We start from the raw sequence: 27,273 nt of genomic DNA, 5'->3' as shown, positions 1-27,273 counted from the left end.
GGGTCTTGTTAGGCATCTGGCAGTGTGATTTAAAGGGATGCTTTGCCTCTGTCCCAGGCCATTGTTCACTGATTGCTACTTAAGCCTTTATAAAATCTTTAGCTAAGCCTACAACCATCTGAGAACCATTGGCTCTAACCATTACTATTGCAATGTTAGAAAAGCCATAAGCATCACTCCTTAAGCTCTCTCTTAGTCTTCACCAGTCGTCATTAATAAATATAAAATGGGCGCTGTCCACTTTAGTCATAGTCATGGAAAACAAAGTTTAGAGTTAACCCTCATCTAGATTTTTGCCTGAATAACCGAGAAAACCCACTCATCTCCTTTGAAAACCAGAATATCCCTAGCCTTGGGACACCTTATCTTTGGGTCCCCTCTCCCCAAGAACTTTGGCTAAGTTATCAGGATTCTCATATCCTGGGCTGTTGTCAATGGCAGATGGGCCTCAAGTCCTGTTTTCATACTGTAAGTTCATCATGGTCATTAGTTTCTACTGGAGAAGAAAGGGGTTATAGAGCAGTGCTCAGCCTCGCTGAAGAAACAGAGGTTACTAAACACCTTCCCACTCTCCCCACATCTGCATGTAATCAGGGCTAGTTTTTCTCAGAAGCTGAATCTAAGCCCCCACAGTGCTTTGACCAGACCTCACTCAGGGACAGGGTAGAATCGATTGCAACACTAGGTCTGAAAGCATATAAATTACTAGATTGAGGCCAAAGGCCAATGAAAATACTACCATTAGATCTTTTTGATGACAAAAATGACAATTTTGTACTTGATAGATGCCAAGACTTAGGAGACATGCTTTTAATGCCTGGATCCTGATGTATTAATGCTGATAAGGGTATAACTGAGTCCCTTTGCTGTACAGCAGAAATTATCACCACATTGTAAATCAACTATATGTTAATAAAATTTTTGTTAAAAAGGAAACCTAACTTTTAAGTGCAACTGTTCTCTGGAACATACTTCCACTTCTTTTTCTTCTGAGTTCCCAAATAGGATGTTCAAACTGGAGGGGAATCTGGTTAAAATGTGCAAGCCTTTCTTTCAAAAGGACCCCTCAAGGAGGTAGTGGTGTGCTCTTTCTGGCTGTTCTGAGCACTGATCAGTTACCTTCCCGTCTCCAGGTGGGTAGATCGTTGACCTTGTTGTCTGCTAGAATTGTGCACACAGCACCTGCCCCCAAAATGGTTAGACAGGCGAATTCAGGAGTTTGGTCCTCACAGCAAAGTCCTGCTATTTCTTTGCGGGGCTGCCTCTGTCCTGTTTCTTAACTTAAAAGGTCTAGGTCATGGGGGCCTGTGTCATGTTGCTAATGTAATTTTCAGTGGGGAAAACAAGATCAGAAAGCTTATGTTTACAAAGACAACAAATATGGTGGAAGACATTGGTAATGAATATGTAAAGTAAAAACAGCTTTATAGAGACAGTGGGATTTTTCCTTAAATCAGAATTTAATATTAGCTACTGTTACTCAGATGTTAAAGAATCTGCCTGCAATGCAGGAGGCCTGGGTTCGATCCCTGGATCAGGAAGATCCCCTGGAGAAAAGAATGGCAACCCACTCTAGTATTCTTGCCTGGAGAATTCTGTGGACAGAGGAGCCTGGCGGGCTACAGTTCATGGCGTCGCAAAGAGTTGGACACGACCGAGTGACTAACACTTCTCACTGTTATGGCATTGATGCAGTGAGATTTTGTAATTTTTTTAAAGGCTTGCACTGAGCAGATGCTAACAAGGACAACCTGCTCTGCTTTCTCACTTGCCACCAAGGTTCCCGTGGAACTTGACAATGCAGTAGCTCCTTCAGATAAGCTCCCAGGAAGCTCTGTGCCCTTGATCGCAAAGTTCTGAGCACAGTAGGGAAGCTGCCTCTAGCGGCAGTCTGTGTTGGCGAGCCCCTTGGGATCCAGTTTCAATCCTAGTCTCACCCCATGAGATGAGTGACTGAAACTCTGAGACTCAGTTTACTCCTCTGTAAAATGAAGATAATAACCCACCGTCTTGGCTTTTTGTAATGTGCATAACTCACAGTAAGCACTCAAGACACATGAGCTGTTGTAACTCACCCAGCAGCGTGTGGACCACCACTGATCATCTCCTTTCTTTCCTTTTCAACAGCTGGGACATTTTTCTGATGGTCATTGCAGGCATGAAGCTGCTGCGGACCTCTTTCTGTAACCCAGTCCACCAGTTCACTCACTTGGGCTTCACAGTGATCTTTTTCCATTTCGACTACAAAGATATTTCAGAGAGTTTCTTACTGGATTTCTTCATGGTGTCCATTTTATTCAGCAAGGCAAGTTAAGCTCTTTTCTTCATTTTAAAATAGAAAAGGTGCATCTCTCACCAAATGCTTTAAGAGGTCGAAACATTGTTTTTAAAACAATTATAGCATTAAATTAAATTGAATTACATATGCATGTCACACTCCCGCTGCCATTTGAGGAGCATTCCCCATGAAATGGATGTCTGTCATGTTATTTGCCAAAAATCACTAATTAGCATGAATTAGCCATTTGTGTTCCTTGAAATTCTATGATCTTTGTCTCTGTTAACAATCTCTTTGTGGAACTTCCTAGATCTCAAAATGCTTAGAATTAAAAATTAGCAACCAGACTAATATTCTTTTTTAAAAAAAAAAAACTTACCATTTTGCCTCTGGAGGTAAAGTTTGAGACATGGAACCAGAGAGCTGGGACTCTTGGAGCACTTTCTTTCCCTTAGCTTGTCTCAGGTCAAGATTTCATCTGGTATAAGTTCACCCATGGGCAGTGGGAAACCCTAATCGCAGTTCAGGCAAATATATGGGAATGCTGCTGCTGCTAAGTTGCTTCAGTCGTGTCCGACTCTGTGTGACCCCATAGACGGCAGCCCACCAGGCTCCCCCGTCCCTGGGATTCTCCAGGCAAGAACACTGGAGTGGGTTGCCATCTCCTTCTCCAATATATGGGAATGGTACCTAACATTTAACAGAGGAAGGTAAGCTCCTTGGAATACTGGTCTGAGTGTATGTGCTCTGAGTACTGTAACAAAGCTGGGATGTAAACAGAAGTTAGGAAAATAATTTGGAAAACTCTTTCCTCACATGCTCCATTTAATATAGCAGGCATGGTTTTCTGCCCTGATGTTGTCCTGTTCCCCCTTTTGGTTAATCATTTTTAAATTCTAAGGTTCTTTTCCTGAATTTCATTTTTAACCTCTATTGAGTTAGTTCTATTAATTTCTCTATTTATTACCTGTCCTTTCCTTCACCTGGCTTCCTCTTGTTCTAAGTGACAAAAATTCAAATATTCCAATTATATCACTTTGGCAGTCCACCCTAGTTTCCACATTTTATTCCCAAGTTTCAGCTTTGGTCTTTAACCCACAAAGGTTTGTTTTCCATTTGTCTGGGATCTGTTTAGTCTTGATAAATTTATTACATTTTTCTGATGATTCAAGTCACAGGCTTCTATAATCTGTTTTTATTCATTATGTCTCAATGTCCATGATCTCACATAATAAATGTAAAATTGTCTCCTTTGATCTTGAAAGCATTGATGAAGTTGTAAATAATTTTACTACTCATAGAAGTAAGAGCTAATTATCAGATGCAAAATGGGTTGCAATGGTTTGAATTCCTAACTCTGGCATTATTTATATCTTAATTTGGCAATATTTATATTCTTGCCTGAACCCTAGTTTCTTTGAAAATTATAAATAATGATGCCAGTCTCACCAGGTGAGAGGATTGATTAATGTTAAGTAGAAGAGAAGGTTTCGTTTGTTTGAGTTCTACCAGTTTATTGCTACCGACCCATCTCCCTCCACCCTTCTCATGCACACGTGCTCAGACATGTAACCCCATGGACTGCAGCCCACCAGGCTCCTCTGCCCATGGACTTTTCCAGGCAAGAATACTGGAGTGGATTGCCATTTCCTTCTCCGAGAAGAGAAAGGTTTAAATAGCACATGCTTTCCAAATATGAGGTAGGACTTTTAAAGCCATCTTAAGTAGAAAAAGAAAAGTTACACCCTGCTTAGGACGTGAAGGAGTGCGGCTGCTTTTCTGTACTGAACCGTTTGTTTCAATAGCCGCCTGTATTAGTGCCAGGTTCCAGGTGAACAAGAACTTAGCAGAGAAGGGTGAGCACCTCCTATAATAGTCTTCTTAAGTGATTCCACATCTGCAATAAGAACAGGGATTTTCATTTGCTGGGGGGACAACAGCCTCCCCACTGATCAGCCTGCTGGTCAGTTGAGAAATGGTTACTGCTAAGATGCCTGCTAGCGGCAGATGTCCAGATCAAGAGGGCTTGCTGCCAGTAGAGGAAGGATTTATGCAGACCTGTTGTTCTTCTTCCTGTCCAAGTGGGCACTTAGTGCCATCCTGTGCATATGATAACGAGGAGGGTGAAGCCTGATGGTACATAGTCTGAAACTATTAACAAATTAATAGTTCTTTACTTACAAAGCAGAAACAGGCTAATAGACTTAACAAACGTGTGATTGCCAGCAGGAAAAGAAGGAGAAAAGAGATAGGCAGTTTGGGATTGACATGTTTAGTTCAGTTCAGTTCAGTCGCTCAGTCATATCTGACTCTTTGTGACCCCATGAACTAGCACGCTAGGCTTCCCTGTCCATCACCAGCTCCTAGAGCTTACTCAAACTCACCCTCCAACCATCTCATCCTCTGTCGTCCCCTTCCCTCCTGCCTTCAATCTTTCCCAGCATCAAAGTCGTTTTAATGAGTCGGCTCTTCCCATCAGGTGGCCAAAGTACTGGAGTTTCAACTTCAGCATCAGTCCTTCCAATAAATATTCAGGACTGATTTCCTTTAGCATGACTGGTTGGATCTCTTTGCAGTCCAAGAGACTCTCAAGAGTCTTCTCCAACACCACAGTTCAAAAGCATCAATTCTTTGCTGCTTGGCTTTCTTTATAGTCCAACTCATATCCATACATGACTACTGGAAAAACCATAGCTTTGACTAGACAGATCTTTTTTGGCAAAGTAATGTCTCTGCTTTTTAATATGCTGTCTAGGTTGGTCATAACTTTTCTTCCAAGGAGCAAGCATCTTTTAATTTCATGGGTGCAGTCACCATCTGCAGTGGTTTGGGAGCCCAGGAAAATAGTCTGTCACTGTTTCCACTGTTTCCCCATCTATTTCCCATGAAGTGATGGGACCAGATGCCATGATCTTCGTTTTCTGAATGTTGAGTTTTAAGCCAACTTTTTCACTCTCCTCTTTCACTTTCATCAAGAGGCTCTTTAGTTCTTCTTCACTTTCTGCACATCTGAGGTTATTGATATTTCTCCCAGCAATCTTGATTCCAGCTTGTGCTTCATCCAGCCTGACATTTCATCTTTACTTTTTTAAACTGACAGTACATCTCATGATGTACTCTGCATATAAGTTAAATAAGCAGGGTGACAATATACAGCTTTGACATACTCCTTTTCCTATTTGGATCCAGTCTGTTGTTCCATGTCCAGTTCTGTTGCTTTTTAACCTGCATACAGATTTCTCAGAAGGCAGGTCAGGTGGTCTGGTATTCCCATCTCTTTAAGAATTTTCCACAGTTTATTGTGATCTACACAGTCAAAGGCCTTGGCATAGTCAATAAAGCAGAAGTAGATGTTTTTTTGGAACTCGCTTGCTTTTTTGATGATCCAGTGGATGTTGGCAATTTGATCTCTGCTTCCTCTGGCTTTTCTAAATCCAGCTTGAACATCTGGAATTTCATGGTTCATGTACTGTTGAAGCCTGGCTTGGAGAATTTTGAGCATTACTTTACTAGAGTGTGAGATGAGTGCAATTGTGTGGTAGTTTGAGCATTCTTTAGCATTGCTCTTCTTTGGGATTGGAATAAAAACAACTTTTCCAGTCCTGTGGCCACTGCTGAGTTTTCCAAATTTGCTGGCATATTGAGTGCAGCACTTTCCCAGCATCATCTTTTAGGATTTGAAATAGCTCCACTGGAATTCCATCACCCCCACTAGCTTTGTTCATAGTGATGCTTCCTACGGGATTAACATGTACACACTGCTATATGGGACGACCTAGAGGGATGGTGTGGGGAGGGAGGAGGTAGGAGGATTCAGGATGGGGAGCACATGTATACCTGTGGCGGATTCGTTTTGATGTTTGGCAAAACTAATCCAGTGTTTGAGGTTTAAAAATAAAATAAAATTAAAAAAAATAAAATAAAGTACAATAAAATGGATAATGAACAAGAACCTACTATATAGCACAAGGAGCTCTCCTCAATGTTGTGTGGCAGTCTGAATGTGAGGGGAGTTGGGGACAGAATGGATACATGTACATGTGTGACTGAGTGCCCTTGCTGTCCATCTGAAACTGTCACAACATTGTTAATTTGCGATCCCCTAATATATAATCAAAAGTTTAAAAAAGTAAAGAAGCTCAGTGCTGCAGGCATTTGGGTTCCACTTGCTGTCATCTTTCTGAAGCGCCAGTGAAAGTGCTAATAATTTCAGAGAGAACCATAGTGACAGCATTCCTGTCTCCTCTAACTGAGGGAGCCTTAGCAAGTGTAATTTGAATAGTCTGCTCTTAGGCTAGGCATAATGGCAGAGTCTAAAAGAAAAAAAAGCAAGTGAGACAAAAGCTGGAAGAATCAGCATCCTGAAGAAGCAAGTTAGTTCTGAAACATCCCTAGCTCCACCTGATGCCTGCTCACTCTATCTTGACAGAGCAGCATATTTTCTGGAATGAGAAATGAGATCTTATTCCCCAGCAAAAAACATAGTTGAAGAAAGGTCTTTAAGGTCTTCCTGGAAAGACAGACCAGTAGAAATTAGTGACAGAAAACAGTGGCGATGAGGAAGGTCACAGTTAAAGTTTCCTGTAAAGATCCTGCCTGCCAACCTCAACTGCTACTTCCTGTTCTTTCTCCATATTTTAAGATATCTGTAAAAAAAAATTGTGTCTATTCACATATTTCCTAGAGTCTTTCTAGAAACCTCCAATATTGTTTTTGCAGGGAATACTGCTCTTTAGGGGGATTCATTGCACAATATGAAATTTTGTTTGTTCAGTAGACTCATCAGAGTCTGACTTATGACACATCCTCTCATTTACCATTGCAAAATCTCTAAGCTCTTTCCCTAGCCCAGCTCCTGTACTGCTAAATAGCAAAAGCGCTGTTAGCCTGGCAGCCCGCCTTGCAGAAGGGCTGCAAGATGAATGTGGAGACCTTGGAAGGGCCTCCAGTTTCCTTGGAAAAAAGGAGCTGCATGAATATTGGACTTGTTATTATTATCATAAGTCAGTTGTCCCTAATCTTTCAGGCTTTATGGAAAGAAAGATGTGATGTGATTACAGAGAGATGATCTGTGGAGCGAGATCAAAGCTCTGGGGTCCAGAGGGTGAAATAGATGGCTTCCAGAGGGCCTGCCTGTGTGTTACTCTCTCCCTCCTCCAGTCCCCAAATCCTCCCTGAGGTCTGCAAGATAAATGTTGCCTGGTCTTCTCTGTCCACCAGATATACTGAAAAGTGGGACATCATGAGTTCTGGGCCAGAGTTCAACAGGAGGGATTTAGTTGCATTGAAACAGTCATCTTCCCAGGTGGCCCAGTGGTAAAGAATATGCCTGCCAATGCAGGAGATGCAGAAGACTTGGATTTGATCCCTGGATTGGGTAGATCCCTTGGAGGAGGAAATGGCAACCCTCTCCAGTATTCTTGCCTGGAGAATCCCATGGATAAAGGAGCCTAACAGGCTACAGTCCATGAGGTTGCTAAGAGTTGGACATGACTAAGCAACTGAGCAAACACATGTATGCTTTGACGGAGAGGATGAAACATTCCTTGAGGATGGGGCTCTCAGATGGGGGGGATGAGCAGCAGAGAGAAAGAAAGGTCCCCACATATTCCATCCTGTGATGTTTGATGCTCCAACCACACACCTCGTTCAATTTAACCCCTTTGAAGAGTCAGGCCCTTCTGTCCCCTCTCCCTTAGCCTCTCGATCCCTTTCCTCTCTCTTTTCTGCCCCATTGTTACCGACAAGGGTTCTTGGCTTCCTTAATCAATAGGAATAGATCAGAGGGCAGGCAAGGCTTTATTAGGGCCCCTGCTGCAGCAGGGGATGGTGAAAGTGAAAGTGAAGTCGCTCAGTCATGTCCGACTCTTTGCGACCCCATGGACTGTAGCCTACCAGGCTCCTCTGTCCATGGGATTTTCCAGGCAATAGTACTGGAGTGGATTGCCATTTCCTTCTCCAGGGGATCTTCTCAAACCAGGGATTGAACACGGGTCTCCCACATTGTAGACAGACACTTTACTGTCTGAGCCACCAGGGATAACAGTTTCTCTTGCTCACTCTCCCAGGTGGGGAGAGGGAAGTTAGTTCCTTATTTAGGGTGAGGGTAGGAGTGTGTCCAGGAGTTGGGCTGGAGGAGAGGCTCAGGTGGTTTGCTCACCTTTGGTGTGGTTATGTGCAGGGGGCACGCATGGTACCCTGCTTTTGCTTCTGGCTCCTCCGAAGTTGCGGTTGGCTCTTTGGTCTCTGTGTATCTTGGTATCTACAATTGGCTCCAAGTGTGCATGACCATGTTGTTGTCGTGCAGTTGCTCAGTCATGTCTGACTCTTTGTGACCCCATGAACTGCAGCACACCAGACTTCCCAGTCATTTACTATCTCCCAGAGTTTGCGCAAACTCGTTTCCATGGAATTGGTGATGCCATTCAACCATCTCATTGTCTCTCGCTGCCTTCTTCTCCTGCCGTGAATCTTTCCCAGCATCAGGGTCTTTTCCAGTAAGTTGACTCTTTACATCAAGGAGCCAAAGTACTGGAGCTTCAGCATATGTATACACACAGTTATTGTTAGTCCCTTGTAGTTTCTTTGTATTCTGTTGCTTGAGGAGACATTTATCCAGGTACAAGTGTTGCTGTAAAGGGTCCCAGGTTTCAGACTGTCTCACCAGCAGTCATTCTTCTAATGTAAGACTGTCTCACCAGCCATCATTCTTCTAATGTAATGAACTTGTAACATCTTGGATATGCATGGATCTTTGGGGGACAGTAAAGCATGATCCAAGTAAGGACATTTGGTTGTGACAGGAACAAAGGTGACAAAGGTTTCATGCTCTCCCACTGGTACTGAAAAAGTTCTTGGAAATCATCTTGTCTTAAAATTTTTAGTAATTTTTAGTTGGAGAAGTAGTACTTGAAAAAATAGTCCTGCCAGAGAATCATTCTGCCAACATTTCCAAATTGTGTTACAAATGAAATTCTAAAGGCTGTTAGAATGGGGGATAGCAATTTTACTATTTATGATGTTAAAATTGATGGGTGAGGTGGTTTTTATATAAAGAATGATGGCCCAAGAGCCATGATGAGTGGCTATGTTCTGGATGACTGCAATTAGCATTCAAGTTATTTAAAATTGGTTTCTAAATGGCATTTTACTTTATTTTATGTATCCTGGTATAAAGTCTCACCTTAAAATGGAACCACATCTTGGGGAATGAATGCTTCTACAGAAGTATTTTTTTCAAAATACTTTGTTTTAAAAAGTAATTGTTCATTTATTGAGCATCTCTTATATGCCAGGCATTGGACTAGACACAAAGATGGTTAATAATATGAATGAAAGCAGTCCTTATTTGGTGCTTTCCATAAGCCAGGCACTATTTCCAGCACTCTGTGTAGATGGGCCTGCTTAATCTTCACAGCAATTTTGTGGCTGGGTGCAATTCATTGTACAGATGAAGAAACAGAGGTGCAGAAATCAAGTTAATTGCCTCCGAAGTCTCACAGCTATTAAATGATAGAGCAGGATTCTGCTCTGAGCCTATACTTTGTGACCCTCCCTGTTTGGGGACTCTGGAAAGAAGCCACATGAGTAAAGGGATCATTACAGTAAAGTATGACAAGGGAGGTGGCCAGGGCAGAGCATTTCAAGAGTATATGTAAAAATGGTACCCCATCCCTCCAGAAGAATCAGAAACAGGGATGCTTCCCTTGACCTTTGAAGAAAGAGGGAGTGAGTCAGGAAATGAAGGCAGGAAAAAGTGAGCTAAAGTAGAGGAAACTGCCTGTGCAAAGGCACTGAAATGAGAGAGGGTTTGGCATGCTCCAGAAGCTGCCAGATACTTGCTACATGTGGGATGTGGGGAGGAGAATGGTGAGAAGGTGAAACTGGAGGTGCCATCATGAGGCAGATCAGAGAGGACTGAGTGTGCCATGCCCCAGAGTTTGGACTTTATTCCTATTAATATATCTGCTGAAGATTGTCAGGCAGAGGAATCACAGGCTCAGAACTGCATTTAGAAGCATCTGTTTGTGGGAGAGAATGAAAGATAAGGAAGCATGGAGTCTTGGTGATTGGGTAGATGTGTATAGTAATAAGCCAGGCCACTCATAATGAGGGCTTGGGCAGCAGAGGCAGAAATGAGGACAGCGAGAAGGGACAAATCCAGGAGCTGTTTAGAAGGTGGAGCTGATAACGTTTAGTGACCGTGGGGATGCTGAGGGACGTGGATGTGGGAAGAAGAGCCATGTCTGGGAGTGTTCACATCTGGTACTCCAGTGATTAGGTGATCTCATTAATTAGGGCCAGAATAAGAAGACGTATGGGGGGACATACGGTTTTAGGTATGTTGAATTGTGGAATGAGATGTAATGGGGACCAGAAGTAAAGACCTGGGGACAGGATGTCTTCCAGTTTAAATATTTTAATTTACCTCAGAGTTATAAATGTGTGCTCAGTTTAATAAAGTTAGAAAATCAATGGAAAAGTACAGATAGTCCATCTTTATACACATCTCTCACTTCTTAACTCCCTCCTCTCTCTAGTGATTACTGTTGTAAACGTTTCAGAATAATTCCTTCTACTCTGTTTTCCTTCACACACACAGACACACCACACACCATGAGTTGTTCAGTTGTGTCCAAGTCTTTGCAACCCCATGTATTGTAGCCCACCAGGCTCCTCTGTCCATGGAATTCTCCAGGCAGGAATACTGGAATGAGTCCCATGCCCTGCTCCAACACACGCCACACACACACAAAATCTAAAATATTAATAAGGTCATTCTTTACACATTTCACTTACTTTTTTGGCTTAAAAATATATCTTAGAGAACTTCCATGACAGTATGTATAACATTGCCTCTTCTTTCTATGTTGCATAGTATTCCATAGCACACACCATAGTTTGACTAGCCATACCCCCATTGAAGACATTTAGTTTGTTTCCACCTTTTTTCCCTGTGGTAGTTGGGATTTCTGTGTTCACACACTTCAGAAACCCAGATGTAACTGGCATAATGAAAAAAGGGGATTTATTGGTTCACATAACTAGAGCTTCCCAGGTGGTGCTAGTGGTAAAGAACCTGCCTGCCAATTCTGGAGACGTGAGAGACAAGGATTCCATCCCTGGGTTGGGAAAATCCCCTGGAGGAGGGCGTGGCATCACACTCCAATATTCTTGCCTGGAGAATCCTATGGGCAGAGGAGCCTGGAGGGCTACAGTCCATAGGGTTGCAATGAGTCGAACGTGACTGAAGTGACTTAGCACACTCATGCATACCTGATGGTGTGGTCCAGAGGCTTAAATGACAGTATCAAATTTCTGTTTTTATGTCTCCTCTTCTGGCATCATTCTTAGTTTGGTTCTTTGTTTATAGAATTCGTCCAGCTAATAATCTCAGAAAGAAGAGAAGGCATCTCTCCTAGAGTTTTAGCCTAGGTCTTGGGAAGAGTCTCATTGACTCGTTTTGTGTCCTGTGTTCATTCATGAACTAGGTACAGTGGCCAGAGGGATGCAAGCCCTCAAGTCACTGAGGCGTGGATTTTGTCTGCCCCTCGAGTTCTAACCAAACTTTAGAGACTGGGAGTCAGAGACGGAAGAAAGGGAGAGCAGAAAAGAAGTATCAGATGCCAGTACATTCAATTTCGTAACTCACATACTGCTGCACATGAGTGTTTCCAGAAGATAGATCTCTGTGATAGGAGTTTCTGGGTCAACAAGATGTACAGGATAGGGTCTCCACAGAGAATCCTTCCAAAAGACATCTTTGCTTCCAACCTGGATGGTCAGCATTTAAGACTTAGGTGGAGGAGGAACAGAAGCGACTCATGAAACAAGGTGAAGTACAGTGAAATGAGAAACAGGAAAGGAAATGCTTTCAAGAAGGAAGGAGTGATCAGCAATATAGAGGCTTCACAGAAGTCAAAGGCCAGGACCGAAAAGTGCTCTTGGTATAGTGGGCCCTCCATGCCTGTTTGTAAATGACAAAGTACACTCACTGACCACAGGTATAGTATGCTATTCCATGGAGCTGTATTTAAAAGAAAATTCCACAGTCACAACCACTTCAGGCTGTTAATACTTAATTAGCTTAGAAAAGGTGAATGGCTTTAGACATGCCATTCTAGTTGTGTTTAAAAGGTTTAGTCCACTTGCCAGGAATAAACATGACATATATGTGTGATATGAAGGGCCGGAATACAATGTTTACTTAATGTCACCATCTCTGTGTTTAAAATACAGGTCTTACAGGCCAATATCACTGATGAACATAGATGCAAAAATCCTTAACAAAATTCTAGCAAACAGAATCCAACAACACATTAAAAAGATCATACACCATGACGAAGTGGGCTTTATCCCAGGGATGCAAGGATTCTTCAATATCTGCAAATCAATCAATGTAATACACCACATTAACAAATTGAAAAATAAAAACCATATGATTATCTCAATAGATGCAGAGAAAGCCTTTGACAAAATTCAACATCCATTTATGATCAAAACCCTCCAGAAAGCAGGAATAGAAGGAACATACCTCAACATAATAAAAGCTATATATGACAAACCCACAGCAAACATTATCCTCAATGGTGAAAAATTGAAAGCATTTCCTCTAAAGTCAGGAACAAGACAAGGGTGCCCACTTTCACCATTACTATTCAACATAGTTTTGGAAGTTTTGGCCACAGCAATCAGAGCAGAAAAAGAAATAAAAGGAATCCAAACTGGAAAAGAAGAAGTAAAGCTCTCACTGTTTGCAGATGACATGATCCTCTACATAGAAAACCCTAAAGACTCCACCAGAAAATTACTAGAACTAATCAATGACTATAGTAAAGTTGCAGGATATAAAATCAACACACAGAAATCCCTTGCATTCCTATACACTAATAATGAGAAAACAGAAAGAGAAATTAAGGAAACAATTCCATTCACCATTGCAACGGAAAGAATAAAATACTTAGGAATATATCTACCTAAAGAAACTAAAGACCTATATATAGAAAACTATAAAACACTGGTGAAAGAAATCAAAGAGGACACTAACAGATGGAGAAATATACCATGTTCATGGATTGGAAGAATCAATATAGTGAAAATGAGAATACTACCCAAAGCAATCTATAGATTCAATGCAATCCCTATCAAGCTACCAATGGTATTCTTCACAGAGCTAGAACAAATAATTTCACAATTTGTATGGAAATACAAAAAACCTCGAATAGCCAAAGCGATCTTGAGAAAGAAGAATGGAACTGGAGGAATCAACCTACCTGACTTCAGGCTCTACTACAAAGCCACAGTTATCAAGACAGTATGGTACTGGCACAAAGACAGAAATATAGATCAATGGAACAAAATAGAAAGCCCAGAGATAAATCCACGCACATATGGACACCTTGTCTTTGACAAAGGAGGCAAGAATATACAATGGATTAAAGACAATCTCTTTAACAAGTGGTGCTGGGAACTCTGGTCAACCACTTGTAAAAGAATGAAACTAGAACACTTTCTAACACCATACACAAAAATAAACTCAAAATGGATTAAAGATCTAAAAGTAAGACCAGAAACTATAAAACTCCTAGAGGAGAACATAGGCAAAACACTCTCTGACATACATCACAGCAGGATCCTCTATGACCCACCTCCCAGAATATTGGAAATAAAAGCAAAAATAAACAAATGGGACCTAATTAACCTTAAAAGCTTCTGCACATCAAAGGAAACTATTAGCAAGGTGAAAAGACAGCCTTCAGAATGGGAGAAGATAATAGCAAATGAAGCAACTGACAAACAACTAATCTCGAGAATATACAAGCAACTCCTACAGCTCAACTCCAGAAAAATAAATGACCCAATCAAAAAATGGGCCAAAGAACTAAATAGACATTTCTCCAAAGAAGACATACAGATGGCTAACAAACACATGAAAAGATGCTCAACATCACTCATTATCAGAGAAATGCAAATCAAAACCACTATGAGGTACCATTTCACGCCAGTCAGAATGGCTGCGATCCAAAAGTCTACAAGCAATAAATGCTGGAGAGGGTGTGGAGAAAAGGGAACCCTCTTACACTGTTGGTGGGAATGCAAACTAGTACAGCCACTATGGAGAACAGTGTGGAGAGTTCTTAAAAAACTGGAAATAGACCTGCCTTATGATCCAGCAATCCCACTGCTGGGCATACACACTGAGGAAACCAGAAGGGAAAGAGACACATGTGCCCCAATGTTCATCGCAGCACTGTTTATAATAGCCAGGACATGGAAGCAACCTAGATGTCCATCAGCAGATGAATGGATAAGAAAGCTGTGGTACATATACACAATGGAGTATTACTCAGCCATTAAAAAGAATACATTTGAATCAGTTCTAATGAGGTGGATGAAACTGGAGCCTATTATACAGAGTGAAGTAAGCCAGAAAGAAAAACACTGATACAGTATACTAACGCGTATATATGGAATTTAGAAAGATGGTAACAATAACCCTGTGTACGAGACAGCAAAAGAGACACTGATGTATAGAACAGTCTTATGGACTCTGTGGGAGAGGGAGAGGGTGGGAAGATTTGGGAGAATGGCATTTAAACATGTAAAATATCATGTATGAAATGAGTTGCCAGTCCAGGTTCGATGCACGATACTGGATGTTTGGGGCTGGTGCACTGGGATGACCCAGAGGGATGGAATGGGGAGGGAGGAGGGAGGAGGGTTCAGGATGGGGAACACATGTATACCTGTGGCGGATTCATTTTGATATATGGCAAAACTTATACAATTATGTAAAGTTTAAAAATAAAATAAAATTAAAAAAAAAATAAATAAAATACAGGTCTTGATACTTAATACAAGAATTGAGTTCTTTAAGCATCTCCAGCTGGGATGCTATAGACAGCAGAAGTAATTTTCTTTAGTTCCATTAGCTTAGTGTGGCTTCTGTCTGCCTCCTCTGAGTTTCTTTTTTTAAAAATAGCATATCTCTATTTATTTATTTGTTTATTTTGGCTCTGCTGTGTGACATGCAGGATCACAGTTCCACGATAGGGGATCAAACCAGTGCCCCCAGAATTGGGAGCACAGAGTCTTAACCATGAGACCGCCAGGCAAGTCTCTCATCTGAGTTTTTGGTGATATCTGCACCACTTCCTCCAAAGGGTCAGCATGTGGACTAGTTCCTGATATCCTGAAATAAGGTGGGGGCTGGACCATCTCTACGTTATTGTTTTGGTTCAGTAACGTTGACAGATGCTCCGTTTTCCATTTTCAGTTGATTTGCAGGTCATTTTTCCCTCACTGTGTTGAAGAATGGATTTATCAAGTTTATTGATTTCTTTAAAATTCTGGAATTTTCAATAAGATTGTCTCACAGCTTTCTCTCTACTAGATAAGACTCACTCCATCAGCTCTTTCAAGGCTTTGCTCAGATTTGACCTTCTTAGTCAGATCTACCGAGACCACCCAATTTTCATATTGCAACTTGTCCCTATTACACCCAGCCTCCCCATCTATTCACACTGCAATGTGTTACTTTTTGCTGTACCATTTGTCACCTTCCAACATACTCTCTCTTTCTCGTTTTTCATATTATCATCTTCTCCACCAGATGGACAGAAATTTTTGTCTGTTTACTGATATGTACTAATTTCCAGGACAGGGTCAGGCACACAGTGGGAAAACAAAAACCTCTGTGGAGTGTTGCATGGTGCTCTTCTGCATGGATGGGTCAGAAACTTACCCAAAGCCACTCTCTCACAGAGCCAGACATGAACTTGATCCTATCCCCAGAGTGGCCAAGCCCAGAGTGAAAACTGGTTTGCAGAAGGTTCACCAAACTATTACAGGAACCTAGCACACCTTCCAGGCTCTCAGGGACCCATGTTCACGGGTCATGGCCACCCAGGATGGTGCAAGAAAGAAGTTCATAGGGTCTGCACTCTGTCCAGAAACAAAGAACACAGTCTTATGTGTCTGTGTTCCCAGGAAGACTGGAAACTCCTCGAATGGTGGGACTGTGGGTGTGCTTATGTTTCCTGCTTTCTGCAACATCAAGTGAAATGCAGGGTCCCGGTTAGGGTCAGGGTTAGGGGTTAAGGGTTAGGATCAAGGTTAGATGTTAGGGGTTAAGGTCAAGGTTAGGATTATGTAATTTAATACATATTAATTGCATTCAGTTGAGAGCACAAAGATTGAAAAACTGGTTTGTGAGATATGAAATCCTAGCTTGGATGTGGCTGCTGGGTGATGTTTTATTGTTCTAGAGAGATGGTGATTCACAGAGGAGGGGAGGGCAGCACATGGAGGAGGGGTGTTTTTAGGCTGGGCATGCGGGTTACTTAGCACTCCCTCCTCGGGCTTTCTGTGGTGTGTGTTTTGATTTTCTTGGCTTCTAATAAATCTTGTTTAGCTGCCTCGCTGCTGCCTGCTGTCCCGTTCACAGTGGGGGAGTTCACGCATGACCAGCAGAGCTGGCTGTTCTGCTGTGAGTGTTTTGCTCTGTGCTCCCTGATCAGCTGAGCCCTTCTTGCAAAGTTGAGAGGGCAGAACACAGTCTGTTTCACACTGTAGATCTACCCCATTGGTGACACACCCATGTCATTCAGTTGGCCAGCTCACGGCATGCGGCCCCACTGTGATGCCGCTGTTGACTGTGTCATGTAACTGCTGGGAAGCGCCTGAATAGCCCCAAACACCCTTTTAGTCAAGATTTATAGCCCAACACATCAACTTTCTTGTCTTCCGCTCCCCAGGACAATACCCACATACCAGGGGAATGGGTTTCCCTTAACTCAAACCATACAAGTTCCTGTAATTCATCTCCTGGAAAGGGACAGAGGGCTGGAGTGAAAGCTAGCAGATTGTCTACACCTCAGCCTTCAAAGTTAAGGGTCTGTTTTTCCTTCCCATTTAGGACTTCAAGGCTGGTGTGCAAGAATTATATCTTTTCCCCTCATTTTTCCTTTTTTCTCATGCCAGAGGATACTGTAATAAATACATGGAGTTAGTCATGTTGTTCAAACGTCAACATAGTCATGTGTGTCCCTGCTAATATGTCAAAGAAGTATTTATGGGCTCTCGTTTAAGAAAAAAAAATTCTACAGTTTTCTCTGTAGAATCAAAGGGCTGTAGCTGATGAATCTTTAGAGAATAGGCATGTGCTGTGTGTTTGAGGCACACAGAAGCTGCATGAGAGGCTCCAGGGAATTTAGCAGACATGACAAATCTAGGTTCTCTTCACTGAAAGAATGTTGAAAACCTTCGTACTCAACAATGAGGAAGCCCTCCTTAAAATGCTTCCTGAAGACAGAGCTCAATTGGTTCTAAGTCAGGGCAGCACCCTCCTTACAAAAAGCTAACAATTGGCACTTGTTCTTCATTATTGGGTATAGGTTTCTGGTTCTGCAGAATTTGCACACGCATAAACCTAAAGATTCCAAATAGTGTCCTTTACCATGGATTCATATTTAAGACAAGATCTTCGAGGTCACACACTTTCTCATTACTTCTTTCCTTTTGCTACCACTTTTGAAAGTACTTTGAGTTGACCAAACCATGTTGCTTCTGCCATAGTTGCAGAAAGGCAGTCAATGACAGTGAGGTGGTTACTATCGTAAAATATTTATGGAGAAGAAACGGGGAAACATCACTTTTATCAGGAAAATTAGTGGCAATTGCAAAGATCTGGCATGTACATGAGAGTCAAGAAGTAACAAGAAAAATTCTATTGACCCGATACCCACCTGAGGCTTTCTTTTGCTCATTGTTTCTGAAAAACACTTTCTGTTCTTACATTCACTAGTTACTTACCTGTTGGAAGATAATTGTACAAGTATAACCAATACAGTATCACTGATGGTGAGCATACACTCCAATGGAAAACATGGGAAATAAAAACATAAAAAGTACTTTTGAAGCAATGTCATAAAGGAAATAAATAAAATAACCTTTATTTATTGAGCATTTATTATATATTTGGTCCTGAACTGAAAACCTAATGTGGATTATTTCATCAGCTCTTCACAGTCATTTTCTGAGATAGGTACCAAAACCATATTTACTTATTTTCGAAGCATATTTATTTATTTATTATTTTAAATTATTTATTTATTTGGCTGCATTGGGTCTTAGGTGCAGCCTGCAAGTTCTTCGTTGTGTCCTGAAGGCTCTTTCCTTTCATTGTGGCCCATGGAATTTCTAGTTGAGCACAGGCTCAGTAGTTGTGGTGCGTGGGCTTAGTTGCTCTGAGGCATGTGGGGTCTTGGCTTCTTGACCAGGGACTGAATCCTCATCTGCTGCATTACAAGATGGATTCTTAACCACTGGACCACCAGGGAAGTCCCTGCTGTGTTTACTTGGTACATGAGAGAACTGAGGCTCAGAGGAGTAAACCTTGTCTAAGATCACACACTTAGTAAGAGGCAGAGCCTGAATGAGAACCTAGGTCTAACTCCAAAGCTTAGTCTTATCACCAAGATGCTGTACTACTTTCCATGTGATAGGAGGTTATAAGCCAGATATTATGGGGGTCTCCAAAGGGAGCAATTGATTAAAGTAGTGAAAGGAAGAGTAGCAGGAAAAACTTTGAACTGTTTTTAAAATCCATTTTATTTCTTCTATTGGCATATTATTTGTGTCTCTTTTTTTAAGTCATCACTATTACATTAATGGGGCTTCCATGATGGCTCAGAAGGTAAAGAATCTGCCTGCAATACAGGAGACCCAGGTTCGATCCCTGGGTCAGGAAGATCCCCTGAGAAGGGAATGGCAACCCACTCCAGTTCTTGCTTGGAGGATTCCATGGACAAAGCAGCCTGGCAGGCTACAGTCCATGAGGTTATAAAGAGTCAGCCATGACTGAGTGACTAACACATAAAACACACATTATATTAATAATAGAAAACTTAAATTCACCAGGATCTGCCTTCAAATAATATTATATTCTTGCTTGTGCCAGATGGTACTAGTGTAAAGAATCTACCTGCCAATGCAGGAGACCCAGGAGATGCGGATTTGATCCCTGGGTGGGAAAGATTCCCTGGAGAAGGAAATGGCAACCCACTCCAGTATTCTTGCCTAGAGAGTTCCATGGACAGAGGAGCCTGGTGGGCTACAGTCCATGGGGTCACAAAGAGTCAGACACGACTGAGCAACTGAGCACACACACATTGCTTGTGTAGTGTAAGAAATTTCAACAGTCTCCTCCCTGGTATCCTTCGTATCATTGTCATATATTTTATTTAACATATGCTAAAAACACATAGTACATTGTTAACTATTTTTGCTTTAGAGCAAAATTTCTCTTTTAGAGCAATTAAAAATAAGAAAAAATAGTTATTGTCACTTATTTTATTTCTGATTCATTATTTCTTTGTGTAAATCCACATTTCCAACTTGTATTTCTTCCGCCTGAATTTCCTAAACAGTTTCTGTACTGAAGGTCTATTTGCAGTGAATTCTGTCAGTTTTGTTTGCCTAGAAAGTATTTCTCTTTCCTTTTTGAAAGACAAAAGGAAAGAATTGGGTATAGAAATCTATATTGACAGTTTCTGCCCCACCCCTGTTTTTGCATTTAAAAAATACCACTCCATTGTCTTATAGCTTACAGAAAATCTATTTTTACTTTTATTCTTCTCTGTGTAATGTGCTTTTTTGGGGGGGGGGGCTGCCTTCAAGCTTTTCTTTTTGTTTTATAGCAATTTGATTATTATAGGCCTAGTATTGTATAGGATTTATTATTATTTGTTTATTTATTCTATTGTTTGTTTGGGTATTTATCCCCCTTGATATTATCTGATTTTCTTGAATCTGTGACTTGGTGTCTGTCATTACTTTGGAAATTTTTTTCCATTATGTCTTCAAACACTTCTTTGTCCTGTTCTCTCTTTCTGAATTTCAAAGAACACCTATGTTAGTTTGATATTGTTATATATCTCTTGGATACTAAGTAATGTCTTTCCATGTGTTTTTAAAATTTTAATTTGCTTATTTATTTTCAGCTATGCTGGGTCTTCATTGTTGCATGTGAGCTTTCTCTCCTTGTGGTGTGGGAGCTTCTCATTGCAGTGGTTTATCTTGTTGCAGAGCATAGACTCTATAGTTTCAGCTTGAGAACTCCAGAGCACAGGCTTATTACTTGTGGCATAAGGGCTCAGCTTCTTGGCAGCTGTGAGATCTTCCTGGACAATGGACCAAACCCATGTCTCCTGCTTTGCAAGGTAGATTCCTAACCCCTGAGCCACCAGGGAAGCCCCATATTTCCTTTTTGAATTCATTCAGTATCATCTTTGTATTTTGGTTTAGGACATTTTTATTGACCTTCTTTGAGTTCATTGATTCTTTCATCGACTATGTTAGTCTGACAAGCCTGCTGAAAACATTCAGTGTCTCTCTTGTGTGTTTTCCATTTCTATTATTTGCATTTGAGTATCTCTTTTAAACTTTCCATCTCTCTGCTGAAGCTTTTCATCTCATCTGTCATATTGTATACCTTTTCCATTAGAGCCCATAACATATTAATCAAAGTTATTCTAGTTTTCACAGTCAGATAGTTCAACATATGGTTCATATCTGACTCTTGCTCTGATTGTGGCTTTATGTTTTAGGAGTCTCTTTTTTCTTGCCTTTTCATATGCCTCATAATTTTTTGTTGAAAGCTAGACTTCTGGTGGAGGGCCATAGAGAATAAAGCAAATAGCTTTTATGCCTGGAACTGGACATGCCTTTCCTTCTGCTAGATTTTTGATGGAGAGTTTGAGTTAATACAATTAGGAGATGGACTGGGTTGGGGGTTTGTTGTTGCTATGGTTACCCTCAAGGTACCACAGAAAACTCCTGAAGGGATACCTTGCGTTTAGATTGGGGTTTGGTTTCCAAAGCAACATTTGCTCAGTGCTCAGCTCTGCTTCCATGCTGCTCCTCGGTGTGTCTCTTCACATGGGACTGTTCCTTTTCTTTCCCTCTTCCATTGGCATCTGCTTTTACTTTTCACTTGAAAACTTGTTAACTTGATGGTGGAGGGAGAGGGTGGAAGACGTTCTCTGCTTTCTAATTAAACCTCAGTCTTAGGCCTGCCCCCATCCCTTGGTCTTGGAGCTGTGCCCTTCTCGGTCTTCCTGCCTGTCCTCCAGCTGCAGTTGGTCCAGCAGGTGCTCCTGCCCCTTCCTCAGGAGTGGGGTTTTGTTCCCCTCTCCCAGCTGCAATGAGTTTTTTTTTAATCAATGCTCTGGGGGCAACAGTGTTTGCTGACCTTTCCTCTGCAGATTGGGGCTTCCCTGGTGCCTCAGATGGTAAAGAATCTGTGTGCAATGCAGGAGACCTGAGTTTGATCCCTGGGTCAGGAAGATCTCCTGGAGAAGGAAATGCCACTCCAGTATTCTTACCTGGAGAATTCTATGGACAGAGGAGCCTAGCAGGCTAAAATGTGTGTCCCGTAAGAGAAGTCTGGAAAAGGGGTCTAGCAGAGTTTTGTACCCTCCAGGTGTCTGCTGGTTCCTTCTTTCATGTCTGTCCCACACCAGACACTTCCTTAGGGTTTTCTCTGATCTTTTCTGTGAGCACCCAGGGGAGTGCATGGAGATTGAGCCTGCGGTTTCTATACCCATCAGGGGCTTCCTAGTGTCCCATGAGCACACACTTGACTATCACCAACTCATGAGCTCTTTTGCTGCTGTAAAAGCAGCAGCTTGAATCCTGATAGGAGTCTTATGAACTTGGCTTTTATACCCTCTTTGTAAAAACTACATTTGTCACCCTTAGAGTTATAATGAATCTTCAAGAGGGAGGGTGCTGAGTTGCTTCAGTCGTGTCCGGCTCTTTGTGACCCCATGGACCCGCCAGGCTCCTCCGTCCGTGGAACTCTCCAGGCAAGAATACTGGAGTAGGTAGCCATTTCCTTCTCCAGGGGATCTTCCTGACTCAGGGATCGAACCCATGTCTCTTAGGTCTCCTGCACTGGCAGGCAAGTTCTTTACCACTAGCACCACCTTGAAAGCCCTCAAGAGGGAGGAAGCCCCCCAAAACAGAATCTAGAAAGCTGCCTCTCCCGTACAGGGAAGAGAATTATAAATAAAATCAAAGACAGGAGACTATCCTACATACAGTAATTGGATAAAGGCTAACATTAGGAATTTAAAGGACTTAAGGAATTGAAAGGCAGAATGTGTACATTAAATGTATCGTTTCTACCATTCCACTCCAAGTTCAATTTGATGCTTAAAGAACAAAAGTAACCCTCTGTCCTCAGTTACTTTCATCATCTCCTGTTTCTGCTGTGTTGAAGGCCACCCTTGCCTCCTTCCCCAGTGACCTACCTCCCCTCATACCAGAACCTGCACCCCCACTGACCATCACAAACACGCACAGAGATGCAGGATTCAATGTAATTCCTAATGCTCAGGGATCTCGAGAAGACCTTTTAATTTTGTGCATTCCTACCTCTTGGTAGATTGAAAAATTTAAATGTGCCGTGGTGACTTCATTTGCATTTATGGATGCCCTAATTAGTAGTTATGAAATATGAACCTAACTAATATTTTCTGTCATGTTCTCCTTGGGGTCTGAATTTGTCAGGCTGCATAAGATTGGCTAATCAAAGAATCAGGGCCCGTTGCATTTCCCTTTATTAGCTGCACAATCATTTGCCTAAGTAGCCTACCCCTGCTGGGTACACTCGTCCCTGTATCACCTCTGTTTCTCTTCTTAGTTACAGTTTTCCAAATTGCACTTCACAGATGATCATGTATTACCCCGGGTTCCTTTGTCTTCCCTTGTATTTTAGTCTCCCTTGATGATTCTGTTTTCACTTTTCTGTTGTAGGTTAATCAGATTCATCTTGCTTGATACCTCTTTCCTGAATAGTCCTGAAATTTTATATTTTACTATTAAATATCATGTTTACTACAGTAAAGCTGCTGCTGCTGCTGCTAAGTCGCTTCAGTCGTGTCCGACTCCGTGCGACCCCATAGACGGCAGCCCACCAGGCTCCCCTGTCCCTGGGATTCTCCAAGCAAGAACACTGGAGTGGGTTGCCATTTCCTTCTCCAATGCATGAAAGTGAAAGGTGAAAGTGAAGTCACTCAGTTGTGCCTGACTCTTAATGACCCCATGGACTGCAGCCTACCAGGTTCCTCTGTCCATGGGATTTTCCAGGCAAGAGTACTGGAGTGGGGTGCCATTGCCTTCTCCAATGCATGAAAGTGAAAGGTGAAAGTGAAGTCGCTCAGTCGTGCCTGACTCTTAGTGACCCCATGGACTGCAGCCCACCAGGTTCCTCTGTCCATGGGATTTTCCGGGCAACAGTACTGGAGTTGGGTGCCACTGCACTGATACCCTTTATCAGTTTAAGAAGAACTTTTTAAATTACTAGGTTGTGAGGGAGTTTTATAAATTTGTTGAATTTATTTTTCAGCATCTTTTCTGAATCAATTAAATATTATATGGTCTATTTACTTCATTTTTGTGAATCAATGACATTTTTTCTAATATTTAACCATTATGTGATAAACCACATTTGATCATGATATATTTTTATACATTTATAGATTCATTTGGTAAATATTTTATTGAGGATTTCTGCATTTATATTAATAGATTAGAACATCTGTATTTGCCTTTCTGATAATATTCTTGCTACTTTTTTTGTATTACAAAATAAACTTCCAATATACACTGTGAAGTTTTACTAAGGTGCACATTTTAAGGCTACATCTTTTCCTCTACAAATAGCTTTAGCTGAATTCCACAAGTTGTAATTGCTACTAGTGCTTTTCATTGTCATTCATTTTCAAGTATTATCTGGTTTTGGTGATCACTATCAATGCTGTTTTTATTGTTATTATATCCAGAGTTTGTGGCTGTTGTTGCTATTATTGTTTTGTTGTCTCATTATTATTGACTTTTAATTTAATTACAAAGCAGTCTGCATGATATCAATTCTTAGCATTGGTTAAACCTTTTTTTGGAGTTTAGTCATGCATCGATTCTTATAAATGTACATATGCTTGAAAATTATATTCTTTCTCTTTGGGTTGACTGCAAGATTCTAATACACACATCTCAGATAAAGCTTATTAATTCTATTGGTCAAATATTTTATATCTTCATTTTGTTTGTCTAATTAAGCAATTATTTTCTCAGATGCCTGTCTTAAAATCTCTCCCTGTGATGTAGGTTTCTTAATCTTCTCCTGTAATTCTGTCCATTTTTACTTTAGATATCTTGAGATTATATGGATAAGTACATACTTTCCAATTAATTGTATCTTCTGGTGACTTTCTTTTCATCATTAAATACTGATTTTTATTCTTTATTGAGTAAAAGTAAAAGTCTAGTTTGTCTAATATTAATATAGGTAAGCAAGTTTTCTTTTGATTAGGATTTGCCTGGTATATATATTTTTCATTCTCTTTTTTTTCAATAAGAAAGTTTTATTGATAACTGAATAATTTATGTGACCTCTTATCTTAAACTTTCTAAGTAATTCTACTATTTCTAATGAAAGCATCTAGCACAATTTTCCTTATTAATACATACTGAGAATCTTTACATTTTTATAGACAAATTGTATCCATTTACATTTACTTTTTTGCTTTTACATTTTTCTATCATGATTTTTTTTTCTTTCTTTTTATGATGCTTTTTCTTTGACCTCCTACTCTCCTCTTTTTTTTGCCTTATATTGAATTGAATAAATTTTATTTGGTCCCTTCTTTCCCTGTAGTGCTTGGAAATTGAATATTATTCTTTTAGTCCTTTAGTGCAATGAATCTCAAGGTATGATCCTCAGAAAAGCAACATCAGAATCACCTGGAAAGGTATTCTGGTCTGCATCCTAAACCTACTGAATCAGAACCTCTGCAAGTGGGAATCAGGATCCTTGATTTACAAGCCCTCCAGGAAATTCTGATTCACATTAAAGTTTGAAAACTTTAGAGGTGTAGTGGATACTGTTAAATCATTAAGATTAGCCTATGAAATTAAAAATGTCTTTTCTTCTCTCAGCCCAAAGACTTAACCTTCAACTCCAATTGCCCTCCCACATCTTAAATATTTATATCTAGTATTTGGTTTACCTTCACATGTCACTGTCCTTATGATTATTTTTGCAATTAATCCTCACATTGATATTTTAACACTTCAGCAGTTTTTTTCCTCTCCATTATTCTAGTATGTCCTTTCTTCCTTCAGCGGTAAGTTTCCTTTCTACTGAAGTACACTGTTAATTGTACTTTCTTTGAAGTTCTATGAGTAATAAATTCATCCTTTGTCTGAAAAGGTCTTTTTTTTCCTATCTTACACTTAAGTGATACTGGAGTTCTGTGCAAAACTAACCTGATCAATATTTTTTATCACTTTAGAAATATTATTATCTTTTGGCATGTATTTTTGCTAATGAGAAGTCTTCCGTCTATTCATAATTTATTTGCAAGTAATCTATAAGACATTTTTCTTGTTGGCTTTGATGTTGCTAGTAGTTATTTTGCTACTATAGGCAGTAAAATAGGAGTTCTTTTTATTTATCCTGTATGGGACTTGATGTAATTCTTCAATGAAGAACTCATGTTTTTCTAAATACTGGAAAATTCTTAGACATTTGCCCTTCAGATGTCTTCTCTTCTTTTTCTCTCTATACTTTCCTTCTGGAACTCCAAAATTAGATGCACATTGTATCTTCTTAGTCTGCCATCTGTGTTTCTTAGCTCTGGATTTTTTTCCTTTCATGTCTATGCTGAGTTCCAGGTAATTTACTCAGAGCTTCTATTCTCTACTTTGCTGTTTTGTTGTCACTGATCTGCTTTTAAGCCATCTCCTGAGCATTTTATTTTAATGACTTCATTTACCACTTCTAGAATCGGTACTTCTTCCTTTTTCAATTCCATTTGTTCATTTTGCGTCTTAGGTTACTCTTTTATTATTGCTTCTTTTTTATGTCAACTCTTTACTCATTTATTTAGATTCTTTTATATTGTTATTAGGAGAAGGCCATGGCACCCCACTCGAGTACTCTTGCCTGGAAAATCCCATGGACGGAGGAGCCTGGTGGGCTGCCGTCTATGGGGTCGCACAGTCGGACGTGACTGAAGCGACTTAGCACCTGTTGTTTTTACTTCAGATTCTTGGGATACCAGTTGTCCTGTGTGTTGCATCAGCTGGCTTTTTCTTCTTTGCTGTTTCCTGTTGCAGTTTGTAATTTTCAGTGTAGACAGATCTTCACTGGGAGTTTGCTGTTTCTGTCTGTGGGAGGCTTACATATTCTGGTTATGGAAGTGTCCCTGAAGACAATTTATGAGAGAACGTTTTGTCATCCTCCACTACTTTTAATGTTAGTCTCTCAGTTTTGCATTCCTGCTCTTCTATAATAGTTTATACTTCAGCACCTCTCCCCTACGTTATGATGGCTAAGGCTTTGGCGTGTTGTGGGTGATTGGTTTTCATCTACTCTATAAGTGAGTGAAGTCGCTCAGTCATGTCCGACTCTTTGCGACCCCATGGACTGTACCCTATCAGGCTCCTCTGTCCTTGGGATTTTCCAGGCAATAGTACTGGAGTGGATTGCCATTTCCTTCTCCAGGGGATATTCCCGACCCAGGGATGGAACCCGGGTCTCCCACATTATAGACAGACGCTTTACCGTCTGAGCCATCTACTCTATACCAGGCAGAAAAACAAACTTTTTATTTTCTCCCAGTCCTGGTAGGTGGGGCTTTCTAATTTACACTTGGTGGGTATGGCTGCCCTTCAAGTCAGTAAAATTCAAGTACTAAGCTCCTGTAGCCCATATTCATGCCCTTGTCTTCTTGGAGTCACCCTGGTGTTAGTTCAGATATAACATTCACATTTAAAATCCCCTCTTTGCTTCTGACTGTTGGAGGTTTTCTTCTTTGGAATTCAACCATTTTTCTTATGAGTTTTTAGATTATTTATGTATTTATATATGTGTATATGTATATGTGTATATATATATATATATTTATGTGTATATTTTTACAGTG

General features: G+C 40.8%; 1 protein-coding gene across 1 annotated transcript in view; it reads left to right on the top strand.

The window, feature by feature from the left end:
- The window catches only part of PCNX2 (pecanex 2), a 299,231-nt gene that overhangs the window by 156,959 nt on the left and 114,999 nt on the right, over positions 1–27,273 (top strand). The window contains exon 21 of the mRNA XM_055588352.1: positions 2,128–2,305. Within this exon, the coding sequence (XP_055444327.1) occupies positions 2,128–2,305 (178 nt within the window). The remainder of the gene's footprint in view (positions 1–2,127; positions 2,306–27,273) is intronic.

Source organism: Bubalus kerabau, chromosome 1, assembly GCF_029407905.1.
Source record: "Bubalus kerabau isolate K-KA32 ecotype Philippines breed swamp buffalo chromosome 1, PCC_UOA_SB_1v2, whole genome shotgun sequence".
Taxonomy (NCBI): domain Eukaryota; kingdom Metazoa; phylum Chordata; class Mammalia; order Artiodactyla; family Bovidae; genus Bubalus; species Bubalus kerabau.
This window is presented reverse-complemented; position numbering and strand designations above follow the sequence as displayed.